Here is a 14,515-nt window from a genome sequence, read left to right as displayed (position 1 = left end):
AAGAGGGAAATTGTATTTAGATTTTTTGCCCAGCTGTTCCCACACAATTAGGATCGTTCACCCCTGAATTTTGTAATTCTTTTTTCTTAGGGAAAGATATGCTCTGTGGTCAAAACTCAAAAATTACTTAAAATCTGTAAACGTTTGTTTACAGTGATCCTTTTGATCAGTCTTGAATAATAAACAAGCCATCACACATACAACTCCATTTCCAAAAAAGTTGGGACGCTGTGCAGAATGTATCAAATAAACCAATTTTTTAAAGGAAAAAACAACAAAGACAACATAGCAGATGTTGAAACTGAGAAATTGTATCGCTTTTTTGAAAAATATATGCCCGTTTTGAATTTGATGCCAACAACACGTTTCAAAAATGTTGGGATGGGGGCATGTCTACCACTGTGTTTCATCACCTCTTCTTTTAACAACACTCTGTAAGCGTTTGGGAACTGAGGAGACCAATGTTGAAAAGCAAAAGTTCATTGCTGTTTTACATTGAGAAACATTATTCTTGAACTGTTGCACTACTTGCTCGTGCAGTCTTTCACGGAGTGGTGAACCCCTCCACATGTTAACTTCTGAAAGACTCAGCCTCTCTGGGATGCTCTTATTATACTCAATCACGTTATTGACCTGTTGCCAATTAACCACCAGGTGTTTCATTACACAACTTTACCAGCCACCATCCCAGCTTTTTTGGAATGTGTTGTAGGCCTCAAATTCAAAATGGGCATATATTTTTTACAAAAACAATATATTTTCTCAGTTTCAACATTTGATATGTTGTCTTTATACTATTTTCAATGAAATATAGGGTTTAAATGATTTGCATATAATTGCATTTTGTTTTTATTTACATTTTGCACAGGGTCCCAACCTTTTTCGAAACGGGGTTGTATTAGGCAATGAACAAATACAGTATTGAGTAAATATTTGATATATGATTTGATGTATTAACCAAGTTGTTTCTTGTTTTGGGCTTTTTTATTCATAGTATTTAAAATAAAAGATCTAGATTTACAACTGGATATTCCATGAGGACTGAACTTTATACATGGTGTAATGTTGACTGACTTTTCTTGTATGTGTTGTTTTGCTCTGTTTTGTCCCCCATTTTCTTGTCACAGTTCTGGAAATGTACAGCAAATTGAAGGAACAGCTTGAATCCAAAAGGTAACAGGCCATTATTATAAATATTTAAAGTTCAAGAGCATTTGATCTTTCAAATCATGAGTCTGTTGGAATCATGTTGCTTTACTTCTGTGAAAAACAAGCTAAAGATTTGAAGCTCTGTTCATGGAAATCGGTGCCTTCGTTGAAGAGGCAGGAGGTCAGTATGGGGTCACGCTGAACCTGAAAATAATGACCCTTTTTGTCCATCAACGTCGTCTCAGCTGGTCATAACACATCATAAATGAGTGAACTGTTCAAATGCAAAGACAATTGACCTTCTTCACAGCACTGGCCCACACCGGTGCACCCATCACAGGCCTCCTCCAAATGGAGGCAATTAGCGCAATGTGTCCCTCCATTAATCTGTGGGTCACCCCTGCTTGCTAATGACTGGGCCAGGACATGGTCTAATCAGGCAGGGATTCTTTCATAGTTCACATGTAACACTTGCTGGAAAGGGCACCACACTAGCCCTCCACAGGACCACATGCACACTTCAGCTGAGCAAACTCAAGGGCATCAACATTTTGAGTAGGAGACATTAGTAAATGGTGGGGGTAGCAGCTATTTTAATATTTATTTCTTTAAATAGTTTTTGAATGTTATATTGTTATTAAAAAATACACAGAAGGTCCAAAATTTGTTTATAGCATACAAGGTGATCCATGCCTGATCATTCTGCTTATTTAGTGATTAGTGATCTGTGTGTATTAGGTGTCTGATTTAACATGCCACCAGTTGACCTACAGTATGATAACATACACAACTTACTTCGTTCAACTTTGTACATTTAATTTAAAATCTTTTCATATACTTCATTACTATTTTTGTTATTTTATATTCAGTAATAACTTTTGGTACATGTCCATTTGCAACTTCGCCTAGCCACATCGTATTCATTCCAATGGAGAGATCTGCTGCATCGTGCGGTGCATGATGGTTTGTGATGTGACAAAATCTGCTTTGCCTCATGGCCTAAAAGTTCAGCAGAATTAAATTTTATGCATGTAAAAAGTGGGAGTGGGAATCTCTAGGCACCTCAAGATTCGATTACGATTCGGAGGGCTGCGATGCGATTATAAAGCGATTATCGATGCATCTTGAGGCATCTTTTTTTTTTCTATACAGGATTTCTTTTTTTCTCACTGTGTGACGAGTTGGAACTTTTAAAGCAAAGTATTTGTAATAGTCCACAATGAATTTACTTCCAATATCTTTTATTAATAAATCAAATGGAAGCGATATGGCAACTCAACTGGAAGACTCATTCACTGCTCTTGTTTGCAGCACATGAGATGCAGGCTGCCACTCATCTGCAATAAAATCGCGGTTACGGTGTAATAAGATTCTGTGGCAATGGATGTCCATGCAGCAGATTACAGCTATTCTACCCGTTTTCTTCAGTGATTTCATAACTTCGGTTTTGGTCTCGTTGTAGAGAGTGGGGGGATCGCTTTGTCAGTAAAATATCTTCGAGACGGGACGCTGTGTCTCGGCTCCAATGTGTCCAACATAGCGCAAAAGCCCTGGTTCTCAACGACTGAGTACGGATGCAAATCCTTGGCAGTAAAAGTTGCGATAGAGTTTGTAGTTCGCTTCATCCTTTTCGATTTGGGTGGAAGCTTTGACATCATTTGATCGATGGTCCTCCGGTTGGCAGCAACTACAACCGAGCGGAAAATGGGTGGAAACATGTAATAAGCTCCACAGAAGCCAAAGTGCTTCCATACGCCAACTCAGGGGTCGGCAACCTGCGGCTCTTTTACTGGCCTGGTGTGGCTCCACGTCAGAGTTAGATTTCTAGGTAAAAATAAAATAATCCTCATTTGCAGTAAAATAAAGCTCTGGTGATCGTTCAAACACAGTTTCAACAATAAATGATCTTAAACTCTAGAATTAATGTAGCCTATAACTGCTAGTTCACCTAGCTAGTAGCTAATGAACAGGCAAGGAGAAAGATTTAGGACAAACATCCATAATTTGGAGACGAATATACTTATAAAAGCGGCTACAGCTGAGCTAAAGCTTGAAGCAGAGCAAAGTAAGTCTGCGTTTTTGTTTGTATTATATTTTTACCCTACACTAGGACATTAGCACATACTGATACTCATGTACAGCCAAGATGGTAAAATAGACATGAAGTGTTGTGGTTCCCAAGGTGGTTTGATTTTTGTTGAAAGTACAAAATGACTCTTATTACCATTTGGGTTGCCGGCCCCTGCACTAGCTTTTAATGTAGTGTGCACGCCACAGACTGTCCGGGCGCTGCACTTCCGTACTTTGCAAAGTTCCGCCTTTTGCGTTCCGTCAACATTACGTTATCAATTAAAATTTAGAAAATCGATTTTTGACATTTGTGAATCGATTCAGAATCATCCACGTCCGCATCGCGATGCATCTAAGAATCTATTCCCCCCCCCCACCCCTAACGTGAATGCAGCTCCTGCGTTGTGTTTAGTCAACTAGGCAACCACAGACTGGTCTTCATCACAAATGGCAAGCATAACTGTCTTTCTCTTCTTTAAATCCATAAGAGTTTTACATAATAATGAAAATAGCTGGTTTCATACAGAACTATTGGATTTGGAGGGGAGTATCTAAACCTGGATTAATCACAGTCTAAGTATCTAAACCTGGATTAATCCCAGCCTGAGAATCTGAATCTGGATTAACCACATTATAATTAATGTGGGTTTTAATTGTCCAGTGCTGTCCAGATGCTTTTCTTTCTACTCTGGATCACTGGCTAGCTGCTCTCCACTGCATTTATTTCTGACAATAAATGACATTGGTCTGGCTTTCATTTACATTGCAAAGAATTAAAAAAAAATAACAAATATATTAGCTGTCTTATTTAAAGTTGTTTTATGACACATGCAACAACTATTTTGCATAATAACTATTGTAAGTAATAAATAAAGTATCTGTTGTAGTACCTTAACCTGTAGTACCTGTTTACCCTTTTACTTATAATCTCCATAGAGAAGTGAATTGTAATAAGGAACTCTGTACCCTTCATGAGTCAGTCATGTATGGCATGGGATTTCATTTAGCACTCCTCAGATAAGCCCAAGAGAGTCATATTCCAGGGAATACTGCTCTGGTGGAAAATCTGGCTTAAATGACATTTAATCAATAATTAAAAGCAGCTTTGGATCTGAAATAGGCCGTTGCTGTCTGTAACCTGGCTGTAATAAACTGCCTCTAGGAAACCTGAGCTCACTGTTGTAAATAGACTATATGTAATATATGTAATGTTGCTTGCACAGACCCCCAGTTTTGTTGATACATGAAGTAAAAAAACTGACAAACCTATCTTTTAACGTGTTTGGCCTGCTGTATTTTTGCGGAAAGCCAAAAATGGGTATAGCTTATAACAGAAATGGCTATGAGGTGCTGGATGTGGGTGTGGCTTAAAGCAGAAATGAGTGTGAGGTGCTAGAAGTTGATGTGGCCTACAGCAGATATGCACGTGAGGTGCCAGACGTGGGTGTGGCTTAAATCAGAAAATCAAATGCAAAAAATATTCTTTACTTACTGCAAAAAACATGTTGTTGGGGCTGTAACAATACAAAATTCTGAATTTGATTTTAAACAGTACAGGGGTATCTTGATTCGATACATTTATTGATGCAGATAAAATAGGAGTGGCTTCAATGTTCTTATTAATATGTTAATATTTCCTATCACCGATTGTTCAAGCATTTAACGTTATAAAAGTGCGATATATGTAACAAAAGCTGTCTCCTGGTCTAACTCTTTTTGCCACAAGCTAATATGTTGGCCTCAAGCTAACATGCTCGTCACAATACAATGATACGATATGCTGCGATACAACTGGATACAATATAATATGCTGTATTTTCCACCCCAGAACACAAGATATTGCTCATTTGGACGTTGTGTAAAATTTAGGGTGTAAATCTTTATTTGCCATAAAAACATCAGTAAAGTGTTTATTCTACATACCAGATACTATGCTGCACTGAAAACCATGGAGCAACTGGAAAACATTTACATCCCCAGAGTGAGCCAGTATCGCTTTTGCCAAATCATGGCTGAGACACTCCCTAAACTTCGTGAGGAGATCAAGGAAATCTCCATGTCAGACCTGAAGGACTTCCTGGAGAGTATCCGAAAGCACTCCGATAAGATTGGTGAAACAGCGATGAGACAGGTAAGTCTAAACCAAAAAAAACTGACACCTAGGAGCATTCTTTGTGAGTTTTGTGTTTGGGAAGAGGCAGCCCAGCATATTACATGTGGGGAAAACTGAGCAGCATATCAGCAAGAATGGATCTAGAGGATTCTTCAGAAGCCCATATGCACAAATTCATTGCCATTTGGTGAAATATGCTGTTTTTAATGCTAAAAATGCCATTCATCTGAGTTGTGTAGGTTTGAAAAGTTTTAGCAGAGAATACTCAGAGAGAATCTCACATGTCCACCAAACACACAGCAGCAGCTCACAGTCATTATTCAGTCAACCCACAGATGTAGTATTTCATTTTTATAGGCTGATCAGTACCATTACTGAAACCTGAAAAGAGACATGTTTCGTGAGCAGTGTAGTTGGTTTGATGTTCACATATTCAAATTTCTTTCTTCAGTAACTTTGGAATAGTGGAAGAAAAGTTAAAATGTACGTTATCACCAGTAGCAACCAAGACAACCAGTTTCCATTTATTTTGTGTCTGAAATGAATGTAGAGCATGTTGATTTCTGTGCTCTGGAACTGCTATGAGAGCGTAGCGACCGACTACAAATCACAGCACAAATGCTGATCATTGGGGTCCAAGCACTGTGCGCCTTGTGGTCTCTTTAGTATGCAAATCATGAAGTTTTTAGAATGACCTCGATTTTAATATAGATTTGGCCTCAAAAGATGATGTCTGCCAAGTTAAGTACATGTTGGTCTTTTGACTAATATGTACTTAAGCAACAGATTTTTAACAGATTAAAATATCTAGAAAACTTTGGACGTAATTTGTGTTTGTATTGTTGTTAAACTCAGTGAACTGTATAATTCCACAGCAATTACCTCTATGTTTTAGTCTCAAAATGCACCAGAATTTCATATTAAAAACAAAAAAAATGTATCGCAGAAATGATGCAGCTGGACCCCACTACAGGGGGTTACCCTTTTCACTGTTCATAAGTTTTAATGTCTGGAAACATTAGCATTGATAAAATTTGATATTAAGTACTTTTCAGCAGACACTATTGTTTTGGTGGACTTCTCCTGACACAGGCCCAGCAGCACAGGACGTTCATCAGTGCCGTTCAGAAGCAGGCGAGCCTGGGCTGTGCTAAACCTTTGTACAGTCTGAATGGCAGAACAACCCTCCAGCACAATGGGCTGGTCGCGGAGGACACAGCTGAAGAAGAGGAGGCTGACGATGAAGTATGGGGCCTGGTGCTTTTTGTAGTTTTAAAGTAGTAAACACATTAATCAAAAAATATAAATGGATTTCGCTGACAGCTAATGTAAATTTTTTTTAATGAGCAGAGAAATGCCCTATTTAAGTCTGTTCGCTGTAGACTGTAACTGATGTATTTGTGGGTAGCATAGTGGTTGTAGTAAAACATTTTAAATGCACAAAAAAGGCAGTTTATTTCTTATTGGTATCAATATCAGCCACGACAAGCTGTTAATTGTCAGTTATCGTTATTGACTGAGAAATTCCATATCAGTCTCTATTGTAGTGCTATTGTAAAATCCTTCTGCATTAACTGACTGGGATCTTACTGTATGTCTTTGATTCTCCTGTTAAGGTTTTAACAGCGCAGGATCTGGTGGACTTCTCTCCTGTGTACCGATGTCTTCACATCTACACTGTACTGGTACGTAGCACCGGCTTGGTTATACTAACTACCGCATTCCGATCATAGCGAAGGCAGCACACTATGTGTTATGAACACCATTTGTTGTACAGTGCTGTGTACATATGAAAGTCTGTTTGGGTTGTTATGAAGTGCGAAATATTGCTCCTTGTTATTTTTTTCCTCCTTTTTTTTCCATTGAGAAACATTCCTGCAGGGCGCTCTGCTCAGTTGTCATCTTTCTGAGTTGACAGTGTGTTATCAGTGAAACGCTTCTCTCCCAAGTGGCTCACCAAACATTAATAGCTTATATAAGCAGGGGGATTTCCATAGTTTTGACTGACATGCCATCACTATTATGTCTCTTATAAACCAAAGGCAAACTGTGTGGCGTTCAGAGCGAGCTTGTTAGCACTTTGTTGCGCTCTACCATCGCTCATCTGCTGAGGACATAATCCTGTGTCCTTAAACGCGGCTAAAAGGAGAAGGGGGTGTGGGGGGAGACTCCAGCGTCTAATAGGATTGACCGAGCGGTAACCCCCTTTCGTTGTAAAAACAAAACAGAAAGAAAGGGCTGATCTTTGGGCATTCATATTGCGCACGAACTTCGCGTTCATTGGGCGGAGGATGAGTCAATGGCGCGCGGTTGGCCCCGAATAGCTCGGTTAATGAGAACACAGGGGCTTTCGACCACAGCGCTGCCCCACTGCTCACACACACACACACACCACAGAACCAGGGAGAAATGGTTAGCTAAGTGTTTGGGAAAAGATTGGCAGATTTGAAGTGAAGAGGATATGGAAAAGTAAGCGAGCTATGTGAGTTTTTTATATATCTGCGTAATAACTATCATGAAAAGGTAAACATACTACTCGGGGTGGTTTGATGTGAAATGCTCTGTTGTTGCCAAATCAGAAATGTTCACAGTGGTGGTGATGGGAATCAGACGAGTGTTTGATGCCTGTAAGAACTTCCTTTCACAAAAAGTTAGGCTCCTGTCACCACCACTGTAAACAATTCCGAGACAATAACGTTCTCCAGAATAGCTCATTTCACATTAAACCTCTCTCAATGAGTGCTGATGGTGCAGAAATGGTGAAAATCAATGAAATTATGCTTTAATGTGTTTCACACATTTAAAAGTCCCTTTATTTTACTTTTTGTGAATACTGCATAAATTGTCTTATTCTGTAAATACTGGAAGCACTCTACAAATAAATTTGAACTCCTCCATGTGATTTTGATTATGCAGTAATATACATTACATGCTTTCTCTTTTAGGGAGACAGAGAGACATTTGAAAATTACTACAGAAAGCAAAGAAAAAAACAAGCAAGGTTGGTGCTGCAGCCCCAGTCAAACATGGTGAGTCTTTTCCCTCTTTTAAAGAATACTGCCATTGTTTTAGTGATTCTTGTTGATTTTTTTTTTCTTTTCTAGCACGAAACAGTAGAGGGCTACCGAAAGTACTTCAACCAGGTCGTTGGGTAGGTTTTAATGGCTGATGCAACTGCTCTGATGAAGTAGTAGGCTGCCGTAGGCCATGTGTTGAAGCGGCTTTATTGTGTGGTAGGCGTATTGTTATTGTTGTGGATGACCTTGACCTTGACCAGCCTCAAGTGGCTTCCTGCTCTCATAAAACAGTGACAAAATATTATATTATATATAAAAAAACATAGTATGAGTTTATTAATTATTGCAATAAACCATTCTTCTACCAAGCGACATAGTTTGTTAAAAGGAAATTTCTCCATAACTAAGTCATTAAGGTGTTAACGCAGTCATGCAGAATGCTATGGGGTGAAATATTCCGTTCTAGAGAATCTAGAGTCACTGAGTTGATCGCAGTGGCGGTGATAGGAACCAGACACCTGAAGTGTTTAATGCCTCTGAAAGCTACTTCCCAGAAAGTTATTACATGAAATGGTTAGGAATACATAGCCTGATGCCTGAGACATTGTATTCCGAAAGTTTTGAGAGGGTCTTGGCCTAAAATGAATTTATTTAACATACATTCATGGTGGTGAGGTACAGTCATATGCAAAAGACTGAACAAACTTAAATATGGCACATATTTTGCTAATTTTTAATTAATTTTGCACAGTTTCTATTTGTTTGCTGATGTTCACATGTTGAGTGTTAAAATTAATATATCAATATACTAATATAGACATATTAAATGTACTGTAACTTTTGTGCGGGCATACGTTTTAAATTCAGCCACTAAACAGTAAATGTGCATTGAATTGTGCACGTTTTTCCCTGTAGAGGGTTTGTTGACTTATTTTGACTAAGAAAATCAACAAAACATGCCATTTGATTGGGGCGGCCAAACTTTTGCACACAAATGTACAAGCAGGGCATTGTAAGGCAAAATAGTACCAAAAGAAAACTTATTTCTTCAGATGTAATGCTATTTTACCATTAACAACAATACATATACAATTCTGAAGACACATGTAGGTTCACTGCTTGTTTTGTAAATAAAATTCCACTTCAAACATTGCAACATGGTTCCTATCACCAGCACCGAGTTTCTCTAGAACTGAGCATTTCACATCAAACCACTCTGAATGACTGTTATCTTAACAATTTTATTATGCAGATATTTTAAATATCAGTGCAGTTTCCCTTTAAAAGTAGGCTATTATTGCCAAGCAGTATAATGATTGAAGATTTTTCATGAACAGTATTATGATTTATACTAATGTGCCATGTTCATGTAGAATTTTTGTATATACTGCTTTTGCATACAGTTGAATGCAAAAGACTGAACAAGCTTAAATATGGCAATATTCTGATCAGATTGTTGAACAAGATCAGTTGGCTTTATAAAGAACTGTTTAATGGAATCACTGACATCAGCACTGCACATTTTTGCAGGTTTTTTGTGGTGGAGGACCACATATTACACGCCACGCAAGGCTTGGTGACTAGAGCGTTCACTGACGAGCTGTGGAACATGGCCCTGTCCAAAATCATCGCTGTTCTCCGAACACACTCAGTGAGTAGCAAGCACACATGCACAAGGTGGCTCCATGCTGGAAAGCAAGGAGCTGTGATGCAAGGATTTTGAAGGCCCCCTCACTGATCTCCCTGTATTACCTCCACTGCCTGGGCCAGAGTCCCTCTCTTTTTGTGATTGAAGTTAGCTAGCAGCGGGAGTGGCCCGGCTTGAACCTTTTGTTTGGGCCACTGGACCCAGGCTGTGAGCCGCAGCCACAGGGCATTTGCATAATCCCTCACTGATTTACAACTGACTGGGCCCTCCAAACACACTCTTAGCCCCAGCGGTTTAGAATATTCACAGTTAATCTGCTGTTATTGTTGCAATCTGTCCTCATTAGGCCAACTGACCTCTCCATTAGATCAGATTGAATAGATCGCCACTGAAAGGGCTCACCAGGAAATGGAGCAATTATCATTCCGAATGTCTTGTTTTGAAAATAAACTTCACAAAAAAGACCAGGGGGACTAAAGCCTTCTTTGCTCCGGACCTGTGGGTTTACAAAAGTCAGATAGTATTTTTGGGGGAGATATTTGTAAAGGCCAAGTAAAGGAATGCAGAATTCCAACTACATATCATCATTTAACAATATATGAACTGTGCATATGTGTGTGTGCATGTGTGCATGTGTGTGTGTGTCTGTGTGTGTGGTGTGCATGGTGTGCATGTGTATATATAAAATAACAAAGGAGTATATGCAATATTTTTAGGTCACATTGTGACCAGATGTGATGCTGAACATCCTAAGGCCTTTGTACAAAAAAGATTTGTTTTGTTTTTTTTAATCTTACCCTTCCATTTCAGGTTCAGACCACTCTTTCTGATCTTCTCATCGGAGGCTTTTGTGCAAACTTGTGGTGTCCCTTGCCATCTTGAGTGCACACTATCATTGGCTATGTTTACATGCAAAGATTTTTGCCAATCCGATTGAATACAATCGGATTACAGACTCAGACTGTGGTGTTTATATGCACACTCTATTCAACAATTTGATGGAAAATCTTTGTTTACATGCTCACTACAAGTAATCTGATACAAAATGATGCGCATGCGTGGAGTAGCACTGGAGTAAACGTTACCATGACAGCGAACATCATGTGAGGTCCAGTCCGAGTGAGATGAGTTTCCAGTTGGCGCGCTTGTGTTTTTAATTGCTTTAAAATGATGTCAGACTCAGGAAAACGTGCTTCACATGTCCTTATTAAAGAAGTTCTGAGACACATAAGCCGGTTGCCCGTCCCACTGCCGTCTTTTAAAGCTTAAACTTCGTCTCCTCTGCAGACCAGTTTCTGCACCGCCATGTTGAACGTTATAAACTTTTGCTATGACGCGACGCACATGCACAGAATGTATTTACACATTCTGATTGGAATGTAATCAGATACAGGCGTTTACATGGTTATTATTCTTCTATTTAACAGATTATTTAGAAGTTTACCCACCTCGTTCAATCGGATAGAAATTGTATTCCGAATGGCCTCGATCAGACTAGACTATTCCGATTGAGGTGTTTACATGGATGTATTCTATTCCGATTGAGCTATTAGTCGGATTATTAACAGATTATTAGGCTGCATGTAAACGTGGCTATTGAAGCAAAAGTGTCACCGAATACAAAAAAATCTGAAATTTCTGTTAAAATTTCAAGATTGTACTTCTCACCCAGATTTGTATGCCAAATGAATTTGAAAGGAATGCAAATTTTACAAGTGGTCTCAGACTTTTGGACCCCACTGTGTATGTGTGTGTGTCTGTATATAGTGACATTTTTATTTGAAAACAATAGCTGTCTTATAATTAGTGTGACTATAATTATTAAAAATTGTCCAAATTGAATTTAAAGTAAAAGGTTGCTGCATTAGTGCATGAGAGTGTGACTCAGCACAGATGTGTAAAAAGAGAGTGAAAGTGTGTCTTGTGTGTGTGTGTTTGGCTGTTTAAACGCTGCAAGGTGCGCTGACTGAGGTGTGGACTGACACTGTGTGTCACAGTTTGGGTGACGTTCATTTAGCGCTGTGATTTACACACTCGCTGGCTGCTTTCAGAGGCAGGCCACTGCTCCCTATGTCAATGTTTAACAAGGAGACCACACTAGAGGACGTGATCATAAATCACATCAGCAGCACCCTTACAGCCTGCCTCTCCATTCGCTACCAGCATGCCAGTCTGATGGCTCACTCCTTCACTTTATACACTGATACACCTCCAAAGAGACATTTAAATGGGAATTCCACAGATTTTTAAAAAATTCTGTATAATTCAGTCGGTGAGATGTAATCAGTCATATGGAGCGTTTTAAACCTATCAGCTTTAAAATGGTGGTGATATTAACACAAATAAAGCCACTTTATTTACTATCCAAAATTACCAGTGAACCCTTTTGTCCTGAGTGTTTCTACTAATAGTAAAATAATAGTAAATCTTAAAAAAAAGTCTATTCTATGGGGACTTTTTGCCTTGCATGCAACATGTGTTGTGAATAGCTTTAAAAAAATACACTTTGGGCCAAAGTTTTATCTCTAAAGTATTGTAAAACAGTGTCTCAGGCGTAAGGCAACATGTTCATATTTCCACACATTAACTTTGTCTGATGAAGCTTTCTGTCTCTAAGTTTCTCTAGAGCGCTGGAGATTTTACATGAAACCACTCTGAATGACTACTGAATTATACAGAAATGTTGAAAATTGTGAAGATTTTTTTTAAACTATATTCTTTGGGCGGTTGCGTTGTTCAGAGAAGAAATGTTCTGAACTAAATGATCAACAAAGTCTAGATTGAAATAGAATTACTGGCAAAATTCAGACTTTTAAATAGCTCATACTGCTGTTTTTAGCTATGCGAAATATTTTTATCTTTGTAAAAAATATATATATAAAATATCGTAGATGAAAGTAAGTTGTACAATGTCAGAAACTGCATGAGCTAGTCTTTTTTGAGAATACTTAACAGCGTGATATGGTTTGAGGCAAGTTTTTATGATTTAAACATGCAGAATACGTAATGCTAAACTGGTGGCCATAAGCCTCCATTACTTATTAGCTACATTAGCCTTTTAATTCCAGTGCAAAACTAAAGAAGCAAACTTTTGACACCAAGTGTCTTGGCTAATCAAATCTGTCTGAGGCAAAGGGAAAATTAAGTATGTTATACTTTTGGCTGAATTATCGCTTTAATCTCGGTCTTAGAAACAGAGTTAATCTCACAAGAGCTTCTCCGATCTCAGGTTTTCTTAATGTCCAAGATGCTCCTCAGCCACACAAAGCTGCTGAGGTCTATTCCACGCTGAGGCCTTGCTGCAGGACAGTGTCTGTGGTGGGTGGCGGGTAAAAGAAAGGAGCTAGGTGTGTGCGTAGGCATTCAGTAATCCAGTCAGTCATCACTCCCCTGCTGGGGTCAAGCGCCGTGCTCCCTTCTTTAACCTCCCCATCCAGGCTAAACTCCATCAGCCCCCCAAATCACTGCACGGGGGAAGGAGACGACCACTCTGAGCATTCACATGCTAATGGCTTTTAAAGACTCATTAATACACCACTCATTAATACAGTGTTTGATCAATATGTGACTGGCTGCCAGTTACCCATTTAGAGGGTAATATTGAGGCTAAATTAATTTGGTGATGTTTATGCAGATGAAACGTACATTTTTTGTATGTAAAGGGTGAAATGTGGTTTATAACTGCACTTGGGTGTGAGCATTTTCTATCATGCTGTCAAAACGATCTCAATGTTGGTATTATCGCAGTAGTGTTGTGCTATACATATCGCAGAGGGGAACCCTCAGAACCTTCTAGGCCTTCAGGGAAGGCTTAAAGATTTCTGGGAACTCAAAAACACATCTATAATTTTTAGTTCATTTTTATTCAATACATCCCTGCGCAAACTTAAACTCTGCATCGGAAATTGTTTTTCTCCGTGGGATCTAGGTTGACATAGCTAAGTGAGTTCTCCTGTTGGTTAAGAGCAAAGTCCTTAATTACAAATTGACAGTGGAATCAACCAATCATGTTTTGATTTCTAGTGGGTGGGACCGATTTTGTGAGAAAAGGCACCACTGACATCTTATCACTGTTTGAACAAAACCTTGTATCTCCAATATGGTAACTTAACAGGATAAGGAGAAAACCTCCTTTACTTTTAATAGAAGTTAACGGCTTAAATGGCCAGGGCGGGCCCAAAGTTTTACTGCACACTTCTATAACCTACGCGTGGCTCAAAGAGTTTACATTAAAGTCTCTGTAGGTACTGAAAAATAAGCCTGGGATTTTAAGGGGTTAATGTAACAAAATGTTTTTCTAAATCATTTTGAATAATTTCTAGTGGTCCATTTATCATGTGTACACAATGCAAAGGGTACACACTTAAAAAATAGGATTCTTCAGTGGTTCTTTAGTAAAGAAAATTGTTCTATATATAACCATGAACACTCAAAGAACCATTTGCTTGATTAAAGGGTTCTTTGCATTGTGCAAGGGTTTTTCCTTAATGTGTGTTTTATATGGTTCTATATAGAGCC

General features: G+C 38.8%; 1 protein-coding gene across 6 annotated transcripts in view; it reads left to right on the top strand.

Annotated features, from left to right (window-relative positions):
- exoc6 (exocyst complex component 6) overlaps nt 1–14,515 on the top strand; it is a 78,830-nt gene that overhangs the window by 24,277 nt on the left and 40,038 nt on the right. For all 6 annotated transcript variants that reach the window (XM_036572275.1, XM_036572276.1, XM_036572274.1 and 3 more), the window contains exons 5-11: nt 1,128–1,173; nt 5,146–5,350; nt 6,425–6,577; nt 6,949–7,017; nt 8,278–8,361; nt 8,437–8,483; nt 9,880–10,000. In XM_036572275.1, coding sequence (XP_036428168.1) covers nt 1,128–1,173; nt 5,146–5,350; nt 6,425–6,577; nt 6,949–7,017; nt 8,278–8,361; nt 8,437–8,483; nt 9,880–10,000 — 725 coding nt within the window. The remainder of the gene's footprint in view (nt 1–1,127; nt 1,174–5,145; nt 5,351–6,424; nt 6,578–6,948; nt 7,018–8,277; nt 8,362–8,436; nt 8,484–9,879; nt 10,001–14,515) is intronic.

Source organism: Colossoma macropomum, unplaced genomic scaffold, assembly GCF_904425465.1.
Source record: "Colossoma macropomum unplaced genomic scaffold, Colossoma_macropomum, whole genome shotgun sequence".
Taxonomy (NCBI): Eukaryota; Metazoa; Chordata; class Actinopteri; order Characiformes; family Serrasalmidae; genus Colossoma; species Colossoma macropomum.
Note: the sequence above shows the minus strand (reverse complement) of the source record. Positions and strands in the feature narration are given on the sequence as shown.